The following is a 20587-nucleotide window of genomic DNA, read 5'->3' on the forward strand; positions in this document are numbered from 1 at the left end:
AAATGAATGTCTTGACGGATCAATGTCAGTCATATTATCAAGTGTACTCTTCCCGTCTTCTAGAAGCTTCTTGCATTCCTTTTGATCTCCTTCCTCAATGTTACATGGCTAATTGGCTATTTGCATCTTAATGTGTAGAAGACTAATAGCAAAGTCTGTCATATCAAAAGATTGATCTTAGTCTTAAGAGTCGGTTATCAAATTGTGATATAGTGTTACTCCTACTCCATTGAGGTTTGTTTTTCCCACCTTTTTGCTTTAACTTGATATTAACAGCAAATTGAAGTATAAACCGATGAACAGAAAGCAAACAATTTGGTGACAAATAACCAAATTACATGACTCGATAAACTATAATCAAACGTGTGTGTGTATATATATATTTTTATATCGAGTCATTAACTATATTATATTGATGGAAACTATGAGGTCACCTACAATAAGTGACGTATATGAAAGAATTAAACATCAAGATACCTTGAAATATGGTAGCTATAAATTTGCAAGCTGAGAAAATACACAATAATTCAAGCAAAACTCAGTTAGTACAAATCTAGGCTAAAAAGACCTAAAATAACAAATAAATTAATGAACAATGTAGGGTTTTAGGGTTTGCAAACATATATTCAAACCTTGATTTTATTTTCTTCAAGGCTTTATGTATAGCAAGAAAATCTACGACTCTAATGCTATCAATCACAAAATTATCCCAGCGAACTGAGCAAATTAGAGTATTAGACTACTAAAATATAGTAATTGTTATATTGAAAGCATGTTAGCACACCTTAGAAACCCTAGAATTTAACAATAAAAAGAAGAAGAGTCCTGTAAGTACATCATAAATCAAGAAATCATAAATTCATATCTGTCTCACCATCAAATGTTCAATTTTTGTTGTTCTTCAAAAAAAAAAAAAAAGCCTCAAAGGCTTACATTAATTTACATGTACAATTAATCATTATAGCTAGTAAACATACATTTGTTCGAACCAAACTTAGAACCTACAACAATGAGAAGAAAATTAAAGGTATAAGATATGGTTACCCGATATTAGAGATGTCCTTTAGGGATTTGATTTGAAGATGAAACCTGTAACCTAATTAACACAAACACACACAAAAGAAAAAAAAACACAAATTCGTATCACAAAATTGATCTAAATTATGTTAATGAAAGTATGAAATCCGAAACCAAGACCAAACCATAAACCCTAAAATTCAGACTCAATAATCGTATGCTTGATAATGTAATCTAACCACAAATCAAGAGAAGAAGCTGTTAGATTAAGCCCAGATCGTCTACGTATGAATCTCCCATTGATTCCTTCAATCGCCCTAGCCGGACCACCACCGCGGATCACCATGAGCATGGTTTGCTTCATTTGCATCTTCCCTTGGATAGGGATAAAGAGACATGAGAGCGTGTATAACAATCGAGATGAGAGGAGAGAAAGATGAAGATTGTGTAATTTTCTTTCTCATGTTTCAAAATAGTAATACACAAAAGACAATTTCCATGATTTATGACCACACGTGGAAAGCTAGTGAAGTCAAGCAGAACATGTCATTAGATGAAGACACGTATCAGACCACGTGTAGCAGGTAGAACTCATGCTTCAGGTTACAATCACTCAAGCACAAAGTACTGCTAGGCAAAGCCATATTTAGAAGGAATAGTGAAAGTGTGAGTATAAGAAACTTTGTTATTTAATATATATAATAATTCAATATATCACTTTAAGAAATAATTGAACTAACCACACGTTGTGACACAGTTGCGGCGATGACAAGGACCAACTGAAGAACGTACGTTACTAGTAGGTTTGTTACGCAAGTCCCCAATCACGCTGATTGCCGATTTCAACCGCAGGTCGCGTTTGAACACTGGTGAGCACTGAGTTCAATTGATGAAATCCGTAAGTGCATAGACTTCAACGATAACATCGAGTTCAGTGCATGCCAAGTAACGCACTTGAACCGAAATTCCCAACAAGGACAAGGTTAGAACATGGCCTGTATCTCCGGTTGGTTATCGTAGCCCTCACTACTAGAAAATTAGACGTTTTTATACGACTGATTTCTTAGGAAATCTGTTTGAAAACAGGTGGTGTTAGAAAAACAAATGCTTGAAGATTGTTTTCAACCGTTTTCCAACAACTTTTCTTACAAAATTGCTACAAATATATACTGTTGCAAACTTCCTACAACTTTCCTACAAAAGCTATTTTCTGATTTATTTTTCATTTAAGGTTAGTTTATACAAGCATAAAAAACAAAAAAAAAATAGTTGATAAATATTTTTTTGTTGGAAGTTTGTTGGAAAGTTAGCAACAATTTTCCAACGAAAATCATATTGTTACTATTATGTTGCTATATTGTAGCGAATTTAGAGTTTATTTTTTTTTTTGTTGGATATTTGTTGGAATTACTTTTCGTAAGAAATTTGTAGAAAATGTTTCGAGGAAAAGGACATGTTTTCTTGTAGTGCCTTCGGTTTGGTTCGGTGATGTGTCTGTATCCGAACACGAGCCATTAATCTATCCGTTTTATTTATCATTTCAAATTTCTATTCATTATCGGTGATTTTTCTATCACATATAAGTTTAGTTTACCAGAATACAAACGGTTCAAAGTTACCGTTCAAATTAATTGTGTGCATGACATACGGTTATTCATCTACTGTATTTTATCATGAATCACATACTTGTTTGACTACTTGGAACTTTCATTATACCCAAACATAAAGATGGGGATGGAGATCCGGATGAGAATGCTCTTAGAGATTATTACAATACTACAAACAAGTTCAACGTAACTCTTTGATAAATTAACTTCTTTTTAGACTGCGGATCCTATACATTATATTCGACGGACCTTCATCTATGGGATTGCCAAAACTTGTATTGTCCACGGACCTGTTGGCTTTTAAGCTTTAATATATATAGTATGGACAGATGACATAAATTTACCCAACGTTTGTTTGCTTTTAGAAAAGATGTAATTGTAATAAAATAAAGTCATTACAAAAATATAATTTCTTACAAATAATTTTTATTAGTCAATAGGTTAAATTTACACTATAATTTTTTCACCAAAAATAATATTAATTTTCATCAAGATTAAGAATAATACAAACATAGCAAATGACTTTCGTTCCACCTTCAAAACTAGTAATTGGTTTATAAGATTAATAAAACACAATACGTTTATTGGAGAATTTAAGTTTATCTAGATTCAAATAACATGAAATAGAAAGCAAATATACAATAAACTACGTAGCTAGTCCATTTCTAATAGAAAACGACACGTATTAAAGTGTTAATAATTATTTTAGACCGACAATTATCTTTATATATTAAATAAAAGGATCTAATTACAAAAATTAATACATTGTTTTTTAAGACAGAGAATTGGGTAGATTTTTTTTTTTAAAAAAACATATTTTAGTTTTTAATACATTATATGTATGTTTTGCAGATGGCACTAAAATTATAAGAAAAAAAATTCAGATTTAGGTTATTTTGATCGTATTATAGTTATATAGTAATATAATGTAAACATGGAAATAAATTTATTACCAACCAAAAATATATCTAATGATATAAATGCACTATTATAAAGGAAATAAGCATTTAAATAGTAAATTAATTAAATTGGTACATAGTCATATTAAGCGATCTCACAACATTCACACCTACATTTTCTAATAGGAGCTTAGTTTCCATGAACGATTTTGAAGATGTCATCAGCAATGTTTTTCGCATCATTTGAGATACCAAATAATCCGGCACTCGTGAATCCTACACAATAAAGACCATTTTCTCCTTTCCAATGATTAGGGCTTTTATGTTTTGGCATTCCATTCTCGTTAAAGAGCCATCCATCATCCTAGATTAAACCGAAAATGTACGTTAAGACATAAAATAAAACAATAGGTTTGGTAAACAAGTGATATAACTTTAGTTACCTTAAGCCATTTTCGAACGGTGCTTTTAAAACCGGTAGCAAAGATAATGGCATCAAATTGTCTCTCTTGGCCATTTGTAAATTTGATTTGATCACCATTTATTTCTTCAATAGTCGTGGTAACCTATAGACAAAAACAAAATAATAATAGTAAAGCAATTGTTAATTAATGATTTAAATGTTATTAGATATGTAAACATGATAGGGGTTTACCTTAATGTCTCCTGTTTCATCTTTGAAATTGTCCCGACATCAATGATAGGTGATCGTCCGGTTTCTTTTTTGATCATGAATGGTCCTTTGAATGGCCTTTGTATTCCATACACATCAAGATCTCCATACAACAACTTACTCAACATTAAGACCATCTTGTCTACGAACGAGCAGGGAATATATTTTAGTAAATACATTCCGAGTTGCACTAACTCCTTGGTAAGCACATGTATTTATAAAAAAATAGTATGTTAAAATATATCAAAAATATGTTGTTATAATTTAAAACCCCGACAACTTTATATTTAAAAATCATGCGGAGCGTGTTTAGCGCGCTTACTGGGCTACGGATAACAATTGATGTTTGAGCACCCCAATTGCACAAGTCATATGCAATTTCCATGCCGGAATTTCCAGCACCAACAACAAGCACATCTTTGTGTCCAAATCTTTTTCCATTATCATACTTACTAGAATGGATGAACAACCCTTTGAAGCTATCTAAACCATTAACATTTGGAATAAAACCTTCGCTATTTTCACCAGTTCCCGCCACAAGAAACTCACACACGTACTTCTCGACCAGACCCGAAACCCAATTTTTGGCGGTAACCACCCATTTTTGTGCAATCCTATTAAACCATGCATTCTCAACGCTGCGTTGGTACAATAGAGCTACATTAAACCGATACACATAGTTTTGCAAGTATTGTAAAAACATGTCTTTTGGTACAAATGTGGGCGCGAACAAAGGGAATGACATATGAGGGAGTTCACAGAAGCTTTTAGCTAAGTGAAGCTTTAAGCGATCATAAGACTTTTTTTGCCATAAAGATGCATAGCAATCTTCCCTTTCAAGAACAATGTTTGGGATAGAAAGAAGATTGAGACATGCTGATGTTGCAATGCCGGCAGGTCCTGCTCCAATTATCTCAACAACAGTTTCTTGTTTCATTTTCTTTTAAGCTCTTTCTAATGAATATTGTATGTTTATTGATGCAATATGTAATGCACATTGCATAGACCCTTTATATAGGATTTCAAAAGGAGGCAAAATAGACTATTTCCCACCTTTATTGGAACCGTTACTAAAAAAAATATTTTTTAAAAGTTTTAAATGTCATTGGCGCTAAAATTTCAGATACTAGCATTTAGTATTCATTGAAGTATTCTTGTTTTTTTTTGTAAACAAATTTTAAGAATATACGTTACAAACTTAATTTACTTGACTAGAATTTATGTGTTCATATTTGCTTAATGTATGTATGTATGTGTTAACAGAAATATGGTAATATCTATACTAATTTGTAAAGAAGTAGATTACATTGTGATATTACTTTCGAATGTAGTTTAGGTAATATTCTCTTAAGTGTTCAGAGTGTATGCTGACTTTATATATGTATCACCTGTTTGGGTCACTACTACAAAGTGGACCGCTTTTAAAGTGATACACTACGTGAATATCGACTTTTAGCCACACATGTGGTCTGGGCGATTTGCCACACTTCGGCTTAAATGTGTGGCTAAAAGGTCTTTGACCATGTTTGAAAACCTTCCAGAATGTTTTGGCCACACATGTTATTCTTCATGTGACCATTATATACCTACTCAGGTACTCTTCGCCACACTTTGAAAAAAACTGTGACAAAATCTAGCCACATTATAAAAACGTGTGGCGAAATGTGACCTACAGTCATAGTTTGTTTAATATTTGATACATGTGACCAAAAACACATGCATTAGCCACAAACTGTGACATTTAACTAGCCACATGTTTTAATAGTGTGGCCAAATGTGACGAACGGCTACTGTATTGATAAGAGATGTGTCTAAAAGGTAAAAGATATAGCGACTTATATCACGTTGTGTGGCCTAATGTCACATTTGTTAGCCACATTTTTAATAATGTGGCGAAATATGACGAACAACCATTGTATTTATTAGTAATGTGGCTAAAACGCTTAAAATATATGGCCAATTATACGAGGTTATGTGACCAAAGAGTAGTTTAGTTTTTTATGGCTAAAACGCTTTATTTTTCCTAAGTACCATCACCTTCACCTCATCCCAATTAGAAACCTAATCTATAAACATCGATTGAAGCTCATTACTCTTCTTCATCATTTTGATTCTTGCTCCAAACTTTATCAACCATCCTGCGATCAAATCTAACAGGTGTTTTCAACATGATTAATTAGAACCCTAGAGATGTCATAAAATGTTAGGGTTTGAGTTTTGTTGAGATCAGTTGGTTGACAGATTCGTTCTCGTTTATTGATTGTTCTGTAACTTGATGTTAAACAACGATTATGTAACATCCCAAATTTCAAGATTTTTATAAATATGGATTTTAAACCAAAGAGGGGTCAAAGAGGAAATAAAACAAAAGGGTGGGTTATGTATATTTTGGATGTGTGTGTGGACAGAAGAAGAAAACAAGCAAGAAGAAGAGAACGAGCAAGAAGGAGAACAGATGATTTCACTTCTCAAATCGAGCCATAGAAAATACATAATCATCGTCTAGTAGATCAATTATTGGGTAAGTGTTTCTAACCCTAAAGTTGGGGCTTTGTTATCTACACTTCATGCATGATGATCTAGTACGTGTTTTATGTGATTATTGATGAACTGATAGTGATAATATTGATTATGTGATCTATTACTAGTTATAATTGTTGATTTTATCATAGTAGTGTCAAATTGTGTTCAAGAGTATACCATATTTGATGAACACAGTTGATAAATTAGAGATCTTTTATGGATGTGGTTATATGATTATAATCTGTACACATAAGTTGATTGTTGTAATGCATCAAACATAAGAGGTCATAGTTAAAATGTGTGAGCAAATAGGCATTTCAGATCGTGCGTAGAGATTTAAAGTAATGATTTCAAATGAATGCACACAAGGTGTTTGTGAAAATGTCTCAATCAACAAGGAATTAAAAGAGTTGTTAAGATGTGAAATTCATATTACTGCTGTCAATAAAGTTCGTATAAAATCATAGAAAAATCGGGTGAATGTGTATTATATATTGTTGAAAACCTCTTTTGATGTACTAGGTTTCATATTTGAACACGATAAGCTAATTTAGACTTAAAACATATCAAAACAGTAGATTAAAATGATGACAGCATGCTGTTTGAAGTTAAATTATGTTGTTGTCCTGTTTTTTAAATAATCATATAAAATAGTATAAAAATCCGAGAAATATGTATTTTATATTCTTGAAAAGCCCCTTGAGTCTACTACGTTTTATATGTGAACATGAAAAGCTGTTTCGGATGAAATATTGTTCAAAACAGTTAGTTTCTAGAACAATACAGCAGATTCAGCATACTGTTTTGACAGAAAACAGGTTGCTGACGTGTTTTGCTAAAAATCACATATAATAAACCGTAGCTCCGATAAAGGTGAACTTTATATGCTTGGAAAATCTGTGAGTTTACTACATTTTACTTTTGAGTATATTAAGTTAGTTCTGACTTTTAACTGGTCAAAAGTTGAGGTGAATAGGTGCTGCACAAAAGGTGCAGTACTGAAAATAGTTTTTTTTTTCATAATAATAAATGGTGTGCGCACTTGTTTAGAAGAGATTATGACATAACTGCTTTAATGTAAATTAATGCCATAATGTATGAAGTTGCTAAGTAGAGCCTAGTCGTATATGTACTGAGTTAACCGTTAAAACGGGGGAAATTGATAAATGACTTGAAAATGTTTAACTGATAACTTGATGAACACATTAATGATTCTTGGCTTGTTAATTATTCGGTATGAATGAGAGTGGTATGAAAATATAAAGAATACTAATGCCGAGTGTCCACATTATGTATTCTAACTTGTTAAAGTTGACTTTAACAAGCTAGGTATGTTAAAGCTTGGAAGCCAACGAGTCAAATGGACGAAGTGTAATCAAGCTCCTACGAACAAAGGTAAGTTTATCTTACATCTATTTTAAGAAGTTACAAGTCTTATTAGTATGTTTTGATTTATTATGAATATCAAATGGATACGGGCCGCCTTGACCCATTAATTGCAAGTTGATTCTTTTGACTATACTTAGTGCGTACTGGTTGTTTTAACTCGTTATAGTTTGAAGTTTACCCTACCAAATGTCTAAGTGGGAATTACTCGTGTCTAGAATATAAATAGTACTAGCATTGTGTAGTACGGTTTGATTTGGGTTTCGGACCAGCTTGTCGATTATAATAATAATATAGTAACTAGATGAAGATTTGACTCGTTGGTGAATATTAAATTTGTAGCATGATTTAATTAGAGAAATGATTCGTTAAGTTGTTTAGACGGGTTGTAAATAATATGTTGAAAAGTTGTAACCGTTTCTAAAGTTGAATTTTAGTTGAGACCTGAAATAGCATTAAGATTAATTTAAATGGGTTGTAATTATGTTGATGGGTTATAACCATGCTAATTAGAAACAGGTACGCGAAGCTTATGATCAATCGGGCGAGTTAAGATACATAATAAATTGAATCTCTGGAGTTGCATAACGGTAGCCGGCATAGACTACGCTGGACCTGGTTTGGCTTAATATTTTGACTAATGTTACTCCGGGTTTAATATCTTATTTATATATAATATTTAAATATTGGCAATAACTAATATTTGGTATTGAATTGCTTTAGGCGAAGCCCACAAATGAAAGCGAAAAGCCGAAGATCAAGTGCTCGGATTTGAACACCATATTAAAGTGCAAGTTTCTAATATTGATAATGAATTATGAATAAATTTTAAAATATGTACTATCTTTGATTAAAAGACAAGTTCCTACGGATATTATACGTGATGTTCAGATATTATACGTGATGTGTGGATACATGTTAGGAATTTTGGTACTGTTGACATTACTTATTATCACCAACGATTTTTTTTAATTGAGTCGTTCCGACCCTGACCTGTTCCGACCCATAACCCATTTCGACCCAACCCAACCCATTTGCCACCCCTATATTTAATGTATATTGACGGGTTAGGCGAGTTATACCTCTTAAGACACAATTTAAAAAAAATATTCCAAAATAATAATAAAAAAATCATAAGTCAAATTATAAATAAAAAACGGAAAAGGTAAAAAAACAAAAACATTTCCTCCGTTGTCCTTGTTCAAAAAAAAAATCGACCCGAAACCCATTTTGACCCGTTCCGACCTTGACCCATTTTGACCCGGACCCGTTATGACCCGAACCTTTTAACCCTGATCCATTCCGACCCGACTCGAACCATAACAACCCCTTTTTTTTAATTGACTCGTTTCGACCCAACCCAACCCATTTGCCACCCCTATGTTCAATGTATATTGACGGGTTATGCGAGTTGTACCTCTTAAGACACAATTTAAAATTATATGCATAATGGGCCATTAGAGATTTCAAGGCCCAATATGATCCATTAGGACATGTATGAGTTGTTTTTGTGTATTATGGTCTAATATGACTCCCTATAACACGATATAACCCTTAAATATCAAATGTTACATATCACATGCCATAATAAACCACTAAGAGATTTCAAGCCCAAATATGACCCATTAGAACGACTATGACATGAAAAAGGCTATAATGGGCCACTAACACCAACAAGGCCCAATAAGACCTATGATGAAAGTATCACATGTTATCGGCCATTAACATCTAACTTTGACTAATGACATTCATATACAACCTTCTTAGAGCAACTATGATGTGATAAAGGCTATAATGGGCCACAAACACCAGTTAAGGTCCAATAAGGCCCATTGATGAAAGTAAGACATTTTGTTGGGCGTTAACCAAACTATGACTCACTAAACTCATATTCAACCCTTTTAGAGCAACTATGATATGATAGAGACTTCAATGGGTCACTAACAACAATCAAGGCCCAAGACGGCCCATTAATGCAAAGTATGACGACCAACTATGCCTATGGCTCACTACACTCATATACAACCCTCTTGTAGCAACGGGGACATGATAGATGCTATAATGGCCACTAGTACCATTCAAGGCCCATTGATGAATGTATGACATGTTTTGGGCGTTAACATCTAAGTATGACTAATGATAGTCATATATAAACTTCTTAAAGCAATTATGACGTAACCAAGGGACACTAATATCAAACTATGAGTCTATGACTAATGATAGCCAAATAAGGCCTATTGACGAAAGTATGGTGTGTTTCGGGCGTTAACACCTAACCATGACTAATGACACTCCTATACAACTCTTTTAGAGCAACTGCGACATGATAGATGCTATAATGAGACACTAACACCGATCAAGAACTAGTTTGACCCACTAATAAGCGTATGGTTTATTATTGGGTATTAACACTGATTACTACACTCTTTTATAGCAACTATAAATATCATTTGTATTTATTTTATATGTTTTTATATTTAAAATACAATTTGTTATATTATTTAAGGTCTAATTAGTTGTTATACACACACACACACACACTAACAACTCTTTATTTTAATTAAAAATAAAAATATTTAATTCTATTTATTTCCTATTAATTTTACTTCCCTCAAAATTTCAAATTAAATTCACCCCATCTTTCTTTTTTAAAATTTTGAATTACCCTCTCATTCTTAAATCTAATTTCAAATTAAACTACTTTTTTTCTATCTCTTCGTTACTTCTTCTTCTTCTTCTTCTTCTTCTTCTCTCTACACCCACCATCTTTCATCTTTAATTCTCTAACTCACTCAATTTTTAACCAAATCCTTTGATTCCGGGCTCTAATCTTATTATTTTTGCGAGAGGAATTCACGTATGGTGTCGGTTTCTATCAATTCTATCTCGATTTTTGCCGGATTCGTGTTGAGTGTGAATAACCCTAAGAACCAAGTTTGGGGATTTTCAATTTTAAGTGTTATTTATTGTAATTGAAGCTTAGTACATCTTCTTTCATCGCCAAAAAGGTATGTATTTCACTTGTAATTGAAGTTTAGTACATCTTCTTTCATTGCCGACAGATTCATTTTTGTTTATTTATTGGTATGTAAATTGATGTTAAACGATGATTATTGAACGATTGTTTATTCTAGGATATAGTACTATGAGTCTAGTTTCCAGAAAGGTAAAGTTTGTAATTTTTGGACGAGTTTTGAATAGTTTTTATAATTTTACAAAAACACTGGTCAAAGCTGATTTGGGGAGTTATATTCTGGTCTGTCTTTCCGACAGCATAACTCCCTAATGACAAAACCAAACGGGTTGGTTCCAGTTCTGAAAATTATTATTATGAGCTTTGAAGACAACCCAATTGGTCTTGCACAATTTGGATTAATGAGTTGATAGAACCATTAAAAAGGTGTTTGTTGTGCAATCTGCTGAATTGTTGATACATATCTTTAATGATTGAATTATTGTGAGTTTTGTATGCATGAGAAAAATATAATAAAAATTGTTTGAGAAACCTAATTCAAATATTCTACTGTGGTAAATTTTGTAGAATTTATACTTCATCTTTTCATAGTGAATAAAATTAGTTTGTACATGTTATAATCTGTCTCGTGAACTAAGTGATCATAACTTAAGTTGTATGATAAATGTTTGGTTGATTTGCCATGATACGATGTGTGAATACATGTTAGGACTTTTTAGTACAGTTTTCTAATGTGATTGTGCGTGAAGGTCGTTGTGCTATGCATCGATTCAAGTTTTTATTTTTATATTTTTCTCTATATATGTATCTTATATTTTTCTCTCTTTATAGGGTTGGAACACAGAAAAATAGATAAAGAAGTCCGCGAGCGGGAGAGACAATCGCACGAAAGAGGGTAATGATGGCAGTATATCTCAGCATACGGGCGGTTCAATAGGGTTTGATGAGCATCGTATGCGCTTGGTAAGCTAGTTTTATTTGTAAATTCAATCTTAAAAAATTAGGTCAAAAATTATAATTGTTTGTGGTTTAACGTTTATTACATTACTTCTTATTAGGTAAAAGAATATGGTCGAAAAGTTAAGTGGATTGAAGTATTCTTAGATACCCACCTTAGCAAAGAAAGCAAGAATAAGTATTGGGTGGGCGAGCTCAACATTAATAGCCTTGTTGGATTTGATTTTTGTACGGAAAAGTCAGAACACGCATTTGTAAGTTATCTTTATCCTTTTCGTTTTGTTATATAATTAGTTATAACATATCAACCGGGGGCGAGCAAATGAAATAGACCGTTTCATATATCATATACATGTGGTAACATAAAAACTGCTAACACTATAATTTAATATACATGTGGTATACTCATAAACGGGTTGGTTCGGTTTACAACTAAAAATTTAAATGAAAATTACATGCTGATTTTGTGGGTGTAATATATAAACGGGTTGGTTCGGGTTCAGGTCCATGAAACCAAATCGGAACCAAACTGTTAGTAACGGTTTGGTTTGGTTCGGTTTAAAAGTTATACGGTTTGGTTTTGGTTTACATAAATTAAAACCGTTACCAATGGTTTGGTTTATAGTTTGACGAAAAATCGCGAAAACTGGACCGTGAACACCCCTACTTGGCTTTGAGGTTTCGCCTTACATTAACCCTTTATTAGTTATGATGCTAATATTTTTAACAATTTTAAGTTCAAAAATTTAGAGCCGAAATGGAAAAAGAACTAGAAAATGAAAGGAAGTCAAGAAACGAGTTGGAAGAACGAGCAACGAATGGAACAAATGGAAAAAGAACGTAAGAAAAATGAAGAAAGGAGGCAAAAACAATCTGATGAGCTTATGAGAAAGTTTGAGGTCGGTAGTAATTAGTAGCAGTTTCAAATATTTTGAATTTATAACTTATTAGTGAATGTTTGGTAATGTAAACCTGTTTTGAATTTATGTTGTTGGGTTTGTTAAACTTATGAAAAAACATGTTTTGAATTTATGCTAATGTGTTTGGTTACATTTTTAGCCACATTGACAATAACCTCCAGTGTCTATATGATATGATTGGCCACACAATACATCACTATGTGTGACGAAAAGTTTGACATTTGTCACACTTTAAATTAGGAAAAGCATTATGTGTGACAAACGGTAAGACAATAGCCACACCGCAAACTACAAAAGAGTGTTTGACCGGCAAGTTCACATTTTTAGCCACATTGACAATAAACTCCAGTGTCTATAAGATATGATTAGCCACACAGTACCTCACTATGTGTGACGAAAACTTTGACAATAGCCACACTTTAAATTACGAATAGCATTATGTGTGACAAACGGTAAGACAATGGCCACACCACAAACTACAAAAGAGTTTTTGACTAGCAAGTTCACATTTTTAGCCACATTGACAATAACCTCCAGTGTCTATATGATATGATTAGCCACACAGTACCTCACTATGTGTGACGAAAAGTTTGACAATAGCCACACTTTAAATTAAGAAAAACATTATGTGTGACAAACGGTAAGACAATAGCCACACTATAATCTACAAAGGAGTGTTTGAGTGGCAAGTAAACATATTTAGCCACTTTTAATGTAATATCCAATGTCTATATCATATAATTAGCCACTCTATTATTAAATTTAAGTGGTCATTTCTTTGCTATATCCACACGGTATAGGTCACAATGCAAGCTTAATTAACACAAGCCTATTGGCCACATTATTATAAAATTCATGTGGCTAAAACATTAATTCATGTGGCTCTATACGTGCAATGGTCACTCATAGTAAATAGTCATGTGGCCATTTTCTGCCGTTTAGCCACACTTATTGGAGAGGCTTCTTGATGGCCAACAACTAATGCATGTACCCTTTAGCCACACTTATTACCACATAAGGCCACTAAAAACTGTGTGTGGCCATATCATACCCACGGTGTCACTAACTTTGGCCACATATGACCTGAACCAAATGTGTGTGGCTAAAGGCCTACGGCCACACTTTTTTCGTGTGGCCGAAGGTTAATTTTCACGTAGTGATAATTGATGTAATACAACGGTTGGCCTACCGGTTTATAAGGCTAAGGGTAATGGGGCTTGGTTGAGCTCCAAGTGAGCCAAGCAAAATCTGACACGTAGGCGTTGATGTGGCACAGGATCAAGCCCCTCAAACAAGCCCCAGAGGGTGTAGTGGTCCAGGTGATCAGGGGCTTGATTGATTTTTTTTATTTATTATTTTTTTTGTTATATACACAAATATAAATTAAAATACTTCATTAAAACATAAATAAAAATGAAAATAAAAAGGAAAATAAAAAGAAAAATAAAAAGAAAAATAAAAAGGAAAATAAAAAAATACATATAAATAACGTTTTTATTTTTGTGTTGCCAATTCCTTCCGAATACGTTCTTTTTCTTCCTCCATTTGCACTTGGTCGTATGGCGGTAGGTGGCTAAAGTCTTTGGCTAGAAAAGCCAAACTCTTGAAACGGTTTCTTTTGTGTCGAGCTTCACCAATCGAGTGGAGGCCACTTGACAAATCCTTAATTTCTTTTTTATAGTCGCCATCATCAACCGTTTTTTCCCACGATCCCTACCCGGAGGGCGGCTACAACCTTGGTCTTTCAAATGACCTTCGGACAAGTTTAGGTCGAAGTTAATTTGATTCTCCGACCCGCTCGAAGAGACGTATGTGCCGGACGCACTAGTTTTTGTACGTTTTGCCCCATCGCCCATGTCCTCCGCACATAGTTCAATCCATTTCGAGCACTTTCTTAACACCTCCCACAAGTAGCCATCGTCAAACGTCTTCACCACCCCATACCTCCGCAACACCTCTTGTTTCCATTCATCACAAGTGAATCGGTAAACCGAGATCATCGGACCCACTCGACCGCATTCGGTTAGCATTGCGGTTATGTATGTTGGTAAACAATCCTACATATTTACGAGTATCGGTCCACCGACCCGATATCATATTATCGGTACGAGCCCTACTCCCCACTTGTTCATAAAAACATTCCCGAACCTTGGCCCAAAAAACTCGAGCTTTTTGAAAGTCGGCTACAAACTAAATAACAAAAAATGTAATAAGTACACATAAAACTTAAAAGATATATTAAACAATAAAATTCACGAAATAATTTACCCGCATTCCGATCTTGGGATATTTCAATCCAAGCTTTCGCCAACGCAAGCTTCTCTTCTTTAGACCACGGAGTAGACTTCCGCTTCTCCGGTGCCGAAGGACCATCCGCTTCGCCGGTCTTCTTCCCCTTCTTTTTGTGGGATCGTTTTGCCGGCTCCGGTTGTGTTTCCGGGACCGAAAAATCAGGTTGTGACATCCCAATGAACTCTTAAAACGAATCGTCGTCCATGTAGTTACATTCCTCGGGAAATTGAGTGTCGTTGATGTTGCCCCAACCCGACATGGTTTGTAACTTGATAGATTTTTAAATTATTAGAGAGAAATGTAGTGAGAATGGTGTGTTATTGTTATAAAATGGGGTAGTTATTTATAATGTGTTATTTATTAAAAAAAAAAGAAATTAAACTAGCCAACGGCTTGTTTTTTGAACCCCACAGCCCAACGGCTCTTTTCTGTCCCGCGGTCATAGCCACGCCGGCCGACCGCGCCCACGCTCACCTAAGGGATGTAGCGGTGTTCGCGAGCCACGTAGGGGGCCGCACCCACCGCTCACCCCCCACTACCCTCAGTCTAATGTTGTGTTGTTTTTTTATAAAACTTACAGTTAAAACGGTTGTTAAACCATTTAAACGATCATCACGTGCCAAAAAATAATTAATCACAACAGTTTGCAAACTGGTGTAAACACGGAAGCTGCCAAATTAGTTATAACAATAGAGTGGACAGTGGTTAGCACACCAATGTTTTTAAACGGGATTTATAAAACCTATTTAATTGGGTTATAACGGCGGCTTCAAATTTATAATTTATAGCGGTCGATTAAAATTATAGACAAGCCGTATATTGTTTTTTTTTCAAAAATATAGGATGAAAATTGTAACAAATAACTATCTATATATCAAACCATCAAACTATACTAATAAAAAAACATAATGTGGATGATGTGCCAATCTCACATTCATTCTAGGCCTAATATCTCCTCATTCACCATACCTATCCATGAGTTATGGAGGAAAACCATATTGACAAATGGGTTATAATTTCCTTTCTAATTCTCTAATCTATTATCTCATTCATCCTAACTATCCATTGGTCATGAGCCAAAATAATTTTGGCAATTAGGTTATGATTTCATTTTCAATTCTCTAATTTCTCATCTTATTTATCCGGCATATCCATGGGTAATGAGAGAAAACAGTTTTAATAAATTGGTTATAATTTCACTTTTATTTCTCTAATCTCTCATTTCATTTATCATAGTTATCCACAAGTAATTGATCAAAACAATATTTGCAAATGTTGTATATAAAAAATTCAAATTTATAAATTTGAGATTTTGACTTCTTATTGTTTGTACTTTATATTTTATTTTCTTTTTACCTATAATTTTGTTCATTTCTTTCAGATTATGGATCTTTTTATTTTTAATCCCGTGTAATACACGGGTTCAAAAGCTAATATATTACTCCCTCCGTCCCATTATAAGTGTCATAATTTGAGTTTTCAAGTCTTTCTTGTTTAACTTTGACCGACAATATTTTTGTTTGTGTTATATAATACTTGATGTAAAATAAATGAATGGATTGGGTTTTAAATATATTTACATTGATATAATTTTCATCAAGTATTATATGACACGAACAAAAATATTTACGGTCAAAGTCGCAAAAGAAAGACTTGAAAAGTCAAACTAGGACACTTATAATGGGACGGAGAGAGTATATCTTAGTATCGATGCATATTCCTCATATCAAATAATTGTGTATTTGAACATGCATATGCAAAAGATTGAGACTTCGTGTATCTTGAGCATCGGAGTCGGGCTCAAACATGAGACAAAGTCAAAACATATATTTTTGAACACTCTAATTTATGATTATTATTTAAATTATACTCAAATATCATGAAAACAAAAATCATGTAATGTGAGCTACATACAATGTATTCAAATGAACTAAAACCTTCCAATGTGTGATCATTAGATGACATTTTATCTTAGGTTTATTAGATAGCAAGGTTAGTGTTTATTGGATGATAAATTAAACTTATTACTATTTAATGTTATTTTTGTTACCATTTAGATGTTCTATGTAGATAAACTCTATCTTCAAGTTCAAAATTATACTAAAATTTATTACGTTTTTCTTTTGTTTTCAATTAATTAATACTTTCTTTTATATCTTTATCATTATATTTTCTCTTTCCTTTACTAACAACCATTTTCAAAAAGTATTAAAAATTTATAGATGGTGAACAGTAATTTTCAAATACACGGAAAAATTACTGTATTTTCTCTCTCCTCTGCTCACAACACTCTAAACCACTTCATACATTATAAAAAGCTCACTCACTAACATAAGGGATAAGATGTGGATGCTAACAGTTACCTTATCTTCAATCGTCACAATGATTCAACAAACCAACACAATAGTAGTTTCTATGTAGATATCAAACTTATTGTAACTTTGTATTTTATCAAGATACTTAATAAACTAATGCATTGATTATCCTTTTAAAGAATCCTTCACATATTCATCAATTATATACAAAATACATCAAGACGATAAAGACAAATATGATGATGATGATTTTGGATTCCATTAAAATGGTGGTATCAGAGCCATGGTAGAAATCGAAGGGAAAATAATTATATGATCATGGGAAGAGATGAATAAATAAGATGAAAAGCGGACGAGTAGAGACAAGAATGAGAAACGATATCGATTGTAGAATTTCGAAATTACACGCAATTGCAATGTTAAAACAAATAATTGAAATGATAGAGGTGGAACAAGAATTGATACTAATGGAAAATTTTGAAATTAAAACTTCTGAACTTGGATGATTTGATGAATTAGAGGACTTGATGAATTAGAGGACGGATAGACTACAGTAAGACGACGGCGATTATGACGATACAAAACACGTCAAGGCAGGGCCGACTCCGAGAACGGTTAAAATTTTTTGAGCCGAAGGCGAAATTTTTTTGGACCTTAATAAATAGGGGTATCTTGTTGGGTTTAAACAATTTAATATTTAAATGAGTCTTATTTTTTTGGGCTTTATGATTTAGTTGTGTAAAAAACATTTTTTATAATAAAAAAGGTTAAAATGTTTGAAGTGAGGTTAGAACCCACAACCTTTTGGTTGAAAGTCATACCTATTTATAACTAAACCAAGCTAGTGGTTCTGTAATTAAGTTTAAACATTATATATATATATATTGTTTTTCATATATATATTGTCACACCCCGACTAGGGGGCTGGACGTGACGATTGAATACCAACCAAAACACAGCGGAAATAGGGTAACTAATTTATATTAAGACACTAGTTCAAGGTTACAATAAAATGTTTTACAAAGCTAGAATTCTAGCTACAATCTTATTAGGTGAAAATGCTCTATCATCCATCATGGCTTCTTTGGGTTAAGCTCTACGGTTCGACATAAGTCTTCTAAAATGATCTTCTATCTCCAAGCGAGCTCTTGTCTAAGACTTTAAATCTCTATATCTGAATAAAAAGTACCTGAACACATGCTTAAAATAATTTGGATCAACTAAAAATTTGGTGAGTTCATGAGTTTAATTTATAAAAACATATATTTAAAAATGATCTAAATAATATGGTGCATATTAAGCAAGTTCACAATCAAACCTGTGTCCACGACCCGTGAACATCTAAAATAAATACCCCTTACCTATACCCATTATTGTTATGGGTCAAATTACACTTAAGTCTGCCAACATAAGTTACAAATGGCGCGGATATATGTCATAAGATATACATTTTATCATTCAGCGGGTGGTCATCCCATGATGTAGGCCCACTGTGTGCGGGGGTCTCCCAGATAGTATTACCCATATATCCCGTGGCTCCTTTCGAAGTTAATGATTGTGCTACAAAGTCGGGGATTGTTTAAGGCAGCTAAATCAGTCTCGATTAATAATACACCAATAAGTTTAAAAACATATAGAAGCATGTATCCACCCAAAACTTTAAGAAAAAGGGTAGTGCATGAACTCACCTTGGCCTATGTATATGCGTTAAGATAAAACGCTAAAGAACCTTGTATGCTATGCGGAAACGGCTCCAAGTCATAGATATTCCTAAATGCATATAACATGTCACTAAACGTAATATGCATCATATTATATGTGCTCGTGACCTAAGTAGGTTAATGTTATGTTATTTGAGGTTATTGTGGATTATGGTTCCGTTTAGTAATATGTGAAGGAACAAAGTTTCCTTAATTAGAAACGTTTGAGTTTTGTCATAAGATACTATAATTAAGGTTCATGCTAGATTGATATAAATTACATGTATAGTTCACACATATTAGTTAATAATAATAATAATACTTTACGTCTTAGCGTCGGTTATTACGTTTGTTCAAATAATGGTCAATGGTCGCTTTTACAAAACGTATTTGTAGGCTATACTTATCTATACTAAGTGGCTATGTGAGTATGGTTTCTAGTTAAGTTATTACTTAGAGTATGTCTTTAAGATATTGGTAAAAATAGTCCCTTTGTATATAGCTTTTGGTATCAACATAATTAGTAATTCTAATTTTTAAATTATCTAAGGTTATAAAATGTAAAAATATATATTTCGGGTTTAAGTATTTTTATAGAAAATACGTAGCTCGGAAATATACGTTTATAGTTGTCGGTTTAGGAAGATATCGCATTAAAGCGTAATCATGCAATTCAAATATAGTTTATCATTTTAAAACGTAGGAAAACATTATATATTGCTTTTAAGTGTAATTTACTTGAAATACCGGGTTTGTGTAAAAAGTGTTAGAAACGTCTTTTGACCCTAAATTATTTATTATGCGGTATTAAGAGCATTAGTTAGAAAATGTTTATCTAAACCTCCCCCTAAATTTCTTTTATATAAGATTCATAACTTGTAATAATACAATCTTTAGTATCTTTAGACTTTTAGGTTTGGCCTTAACTATTTTTACTAGTTTACAGTATTCGTACGGTTATATTAATAGGTAAAAATTATTATAACTATTATACAAATACTTGAATGACTTATAAAAACATTTTTATTTATATTTATAGTAGATATAAACTTAGGAAAACTCAGGTCTCAAGTTTATTAATGTTTCCTATGGTTATGAGTTTTAACGTATCTTATCGGTTTCTACCATGTGGTTAAGTCGGATTGAGGTAGTTCTTTTTGTTAATATCTATTATATACTTTAAGTTGACTGTAAGAATTTACTTTTAGTATATACTTTAAGTTGACGGTAAGAATTTACTTTTAGTATATCTAGTAAAATAATGCATTTTTCACTTTCGTTTACAGTTTTAATGTTGTATAAAATGGGTTTTCAAGCAAAGGAC

The 20587-nt window shown here is 32.9% G+C and overlaps 1 protein-coding gene across 1 annotated transcript; it reads right to left on the reverse strand.

The window, feature by feature from the left end:
• Nucleotides 1–3713: 3713 nt before the first annotated feature.
• On the reverse strand, nucleotides 3714–5133 carry LOC143608759 (putative indole-3-pyruvate monooxygenase YUCCA10). Its single transcript, XM_077083709.1, has 4 exons — nucleotides 4518–5133; nucleotides 4180–4410; nucleotides 3967–4091; nucleotides 3714–3887 (listed from the first exon to the last, which is right to left on the reverse strand). The coding sequence occupies exons 1-4, from the start codon at nucleotides 5131–5133 to the stop codon at nucleotides 3714–3716; spliced, it is 1146 nt and encodes a 381-aa protein (XP_076939824.1).
• Between the last annotated feature and the right edge of the window lie 15454 nt (nucleotides 5134–20587).

The sequence above is a fragment of the Bidens hawaiensis genome, unplaced genomic scaffold (genome assembly GCF_021521415.1).
Source record: "Bidens hawaiensis isolate Kalapana, Puna unplaced genomic scaffold, B.hawaiensis_p1.1 tig00419429_1, whole genome shotgun sequence".
Taxonomy (NCBI): domain Eukaryota; kingdom Viridiplantae; phylum Streptophyta; class Magnoliopsida; order Asterales; family Asteraceae; genus Bidens; species Bidens hawaiensis.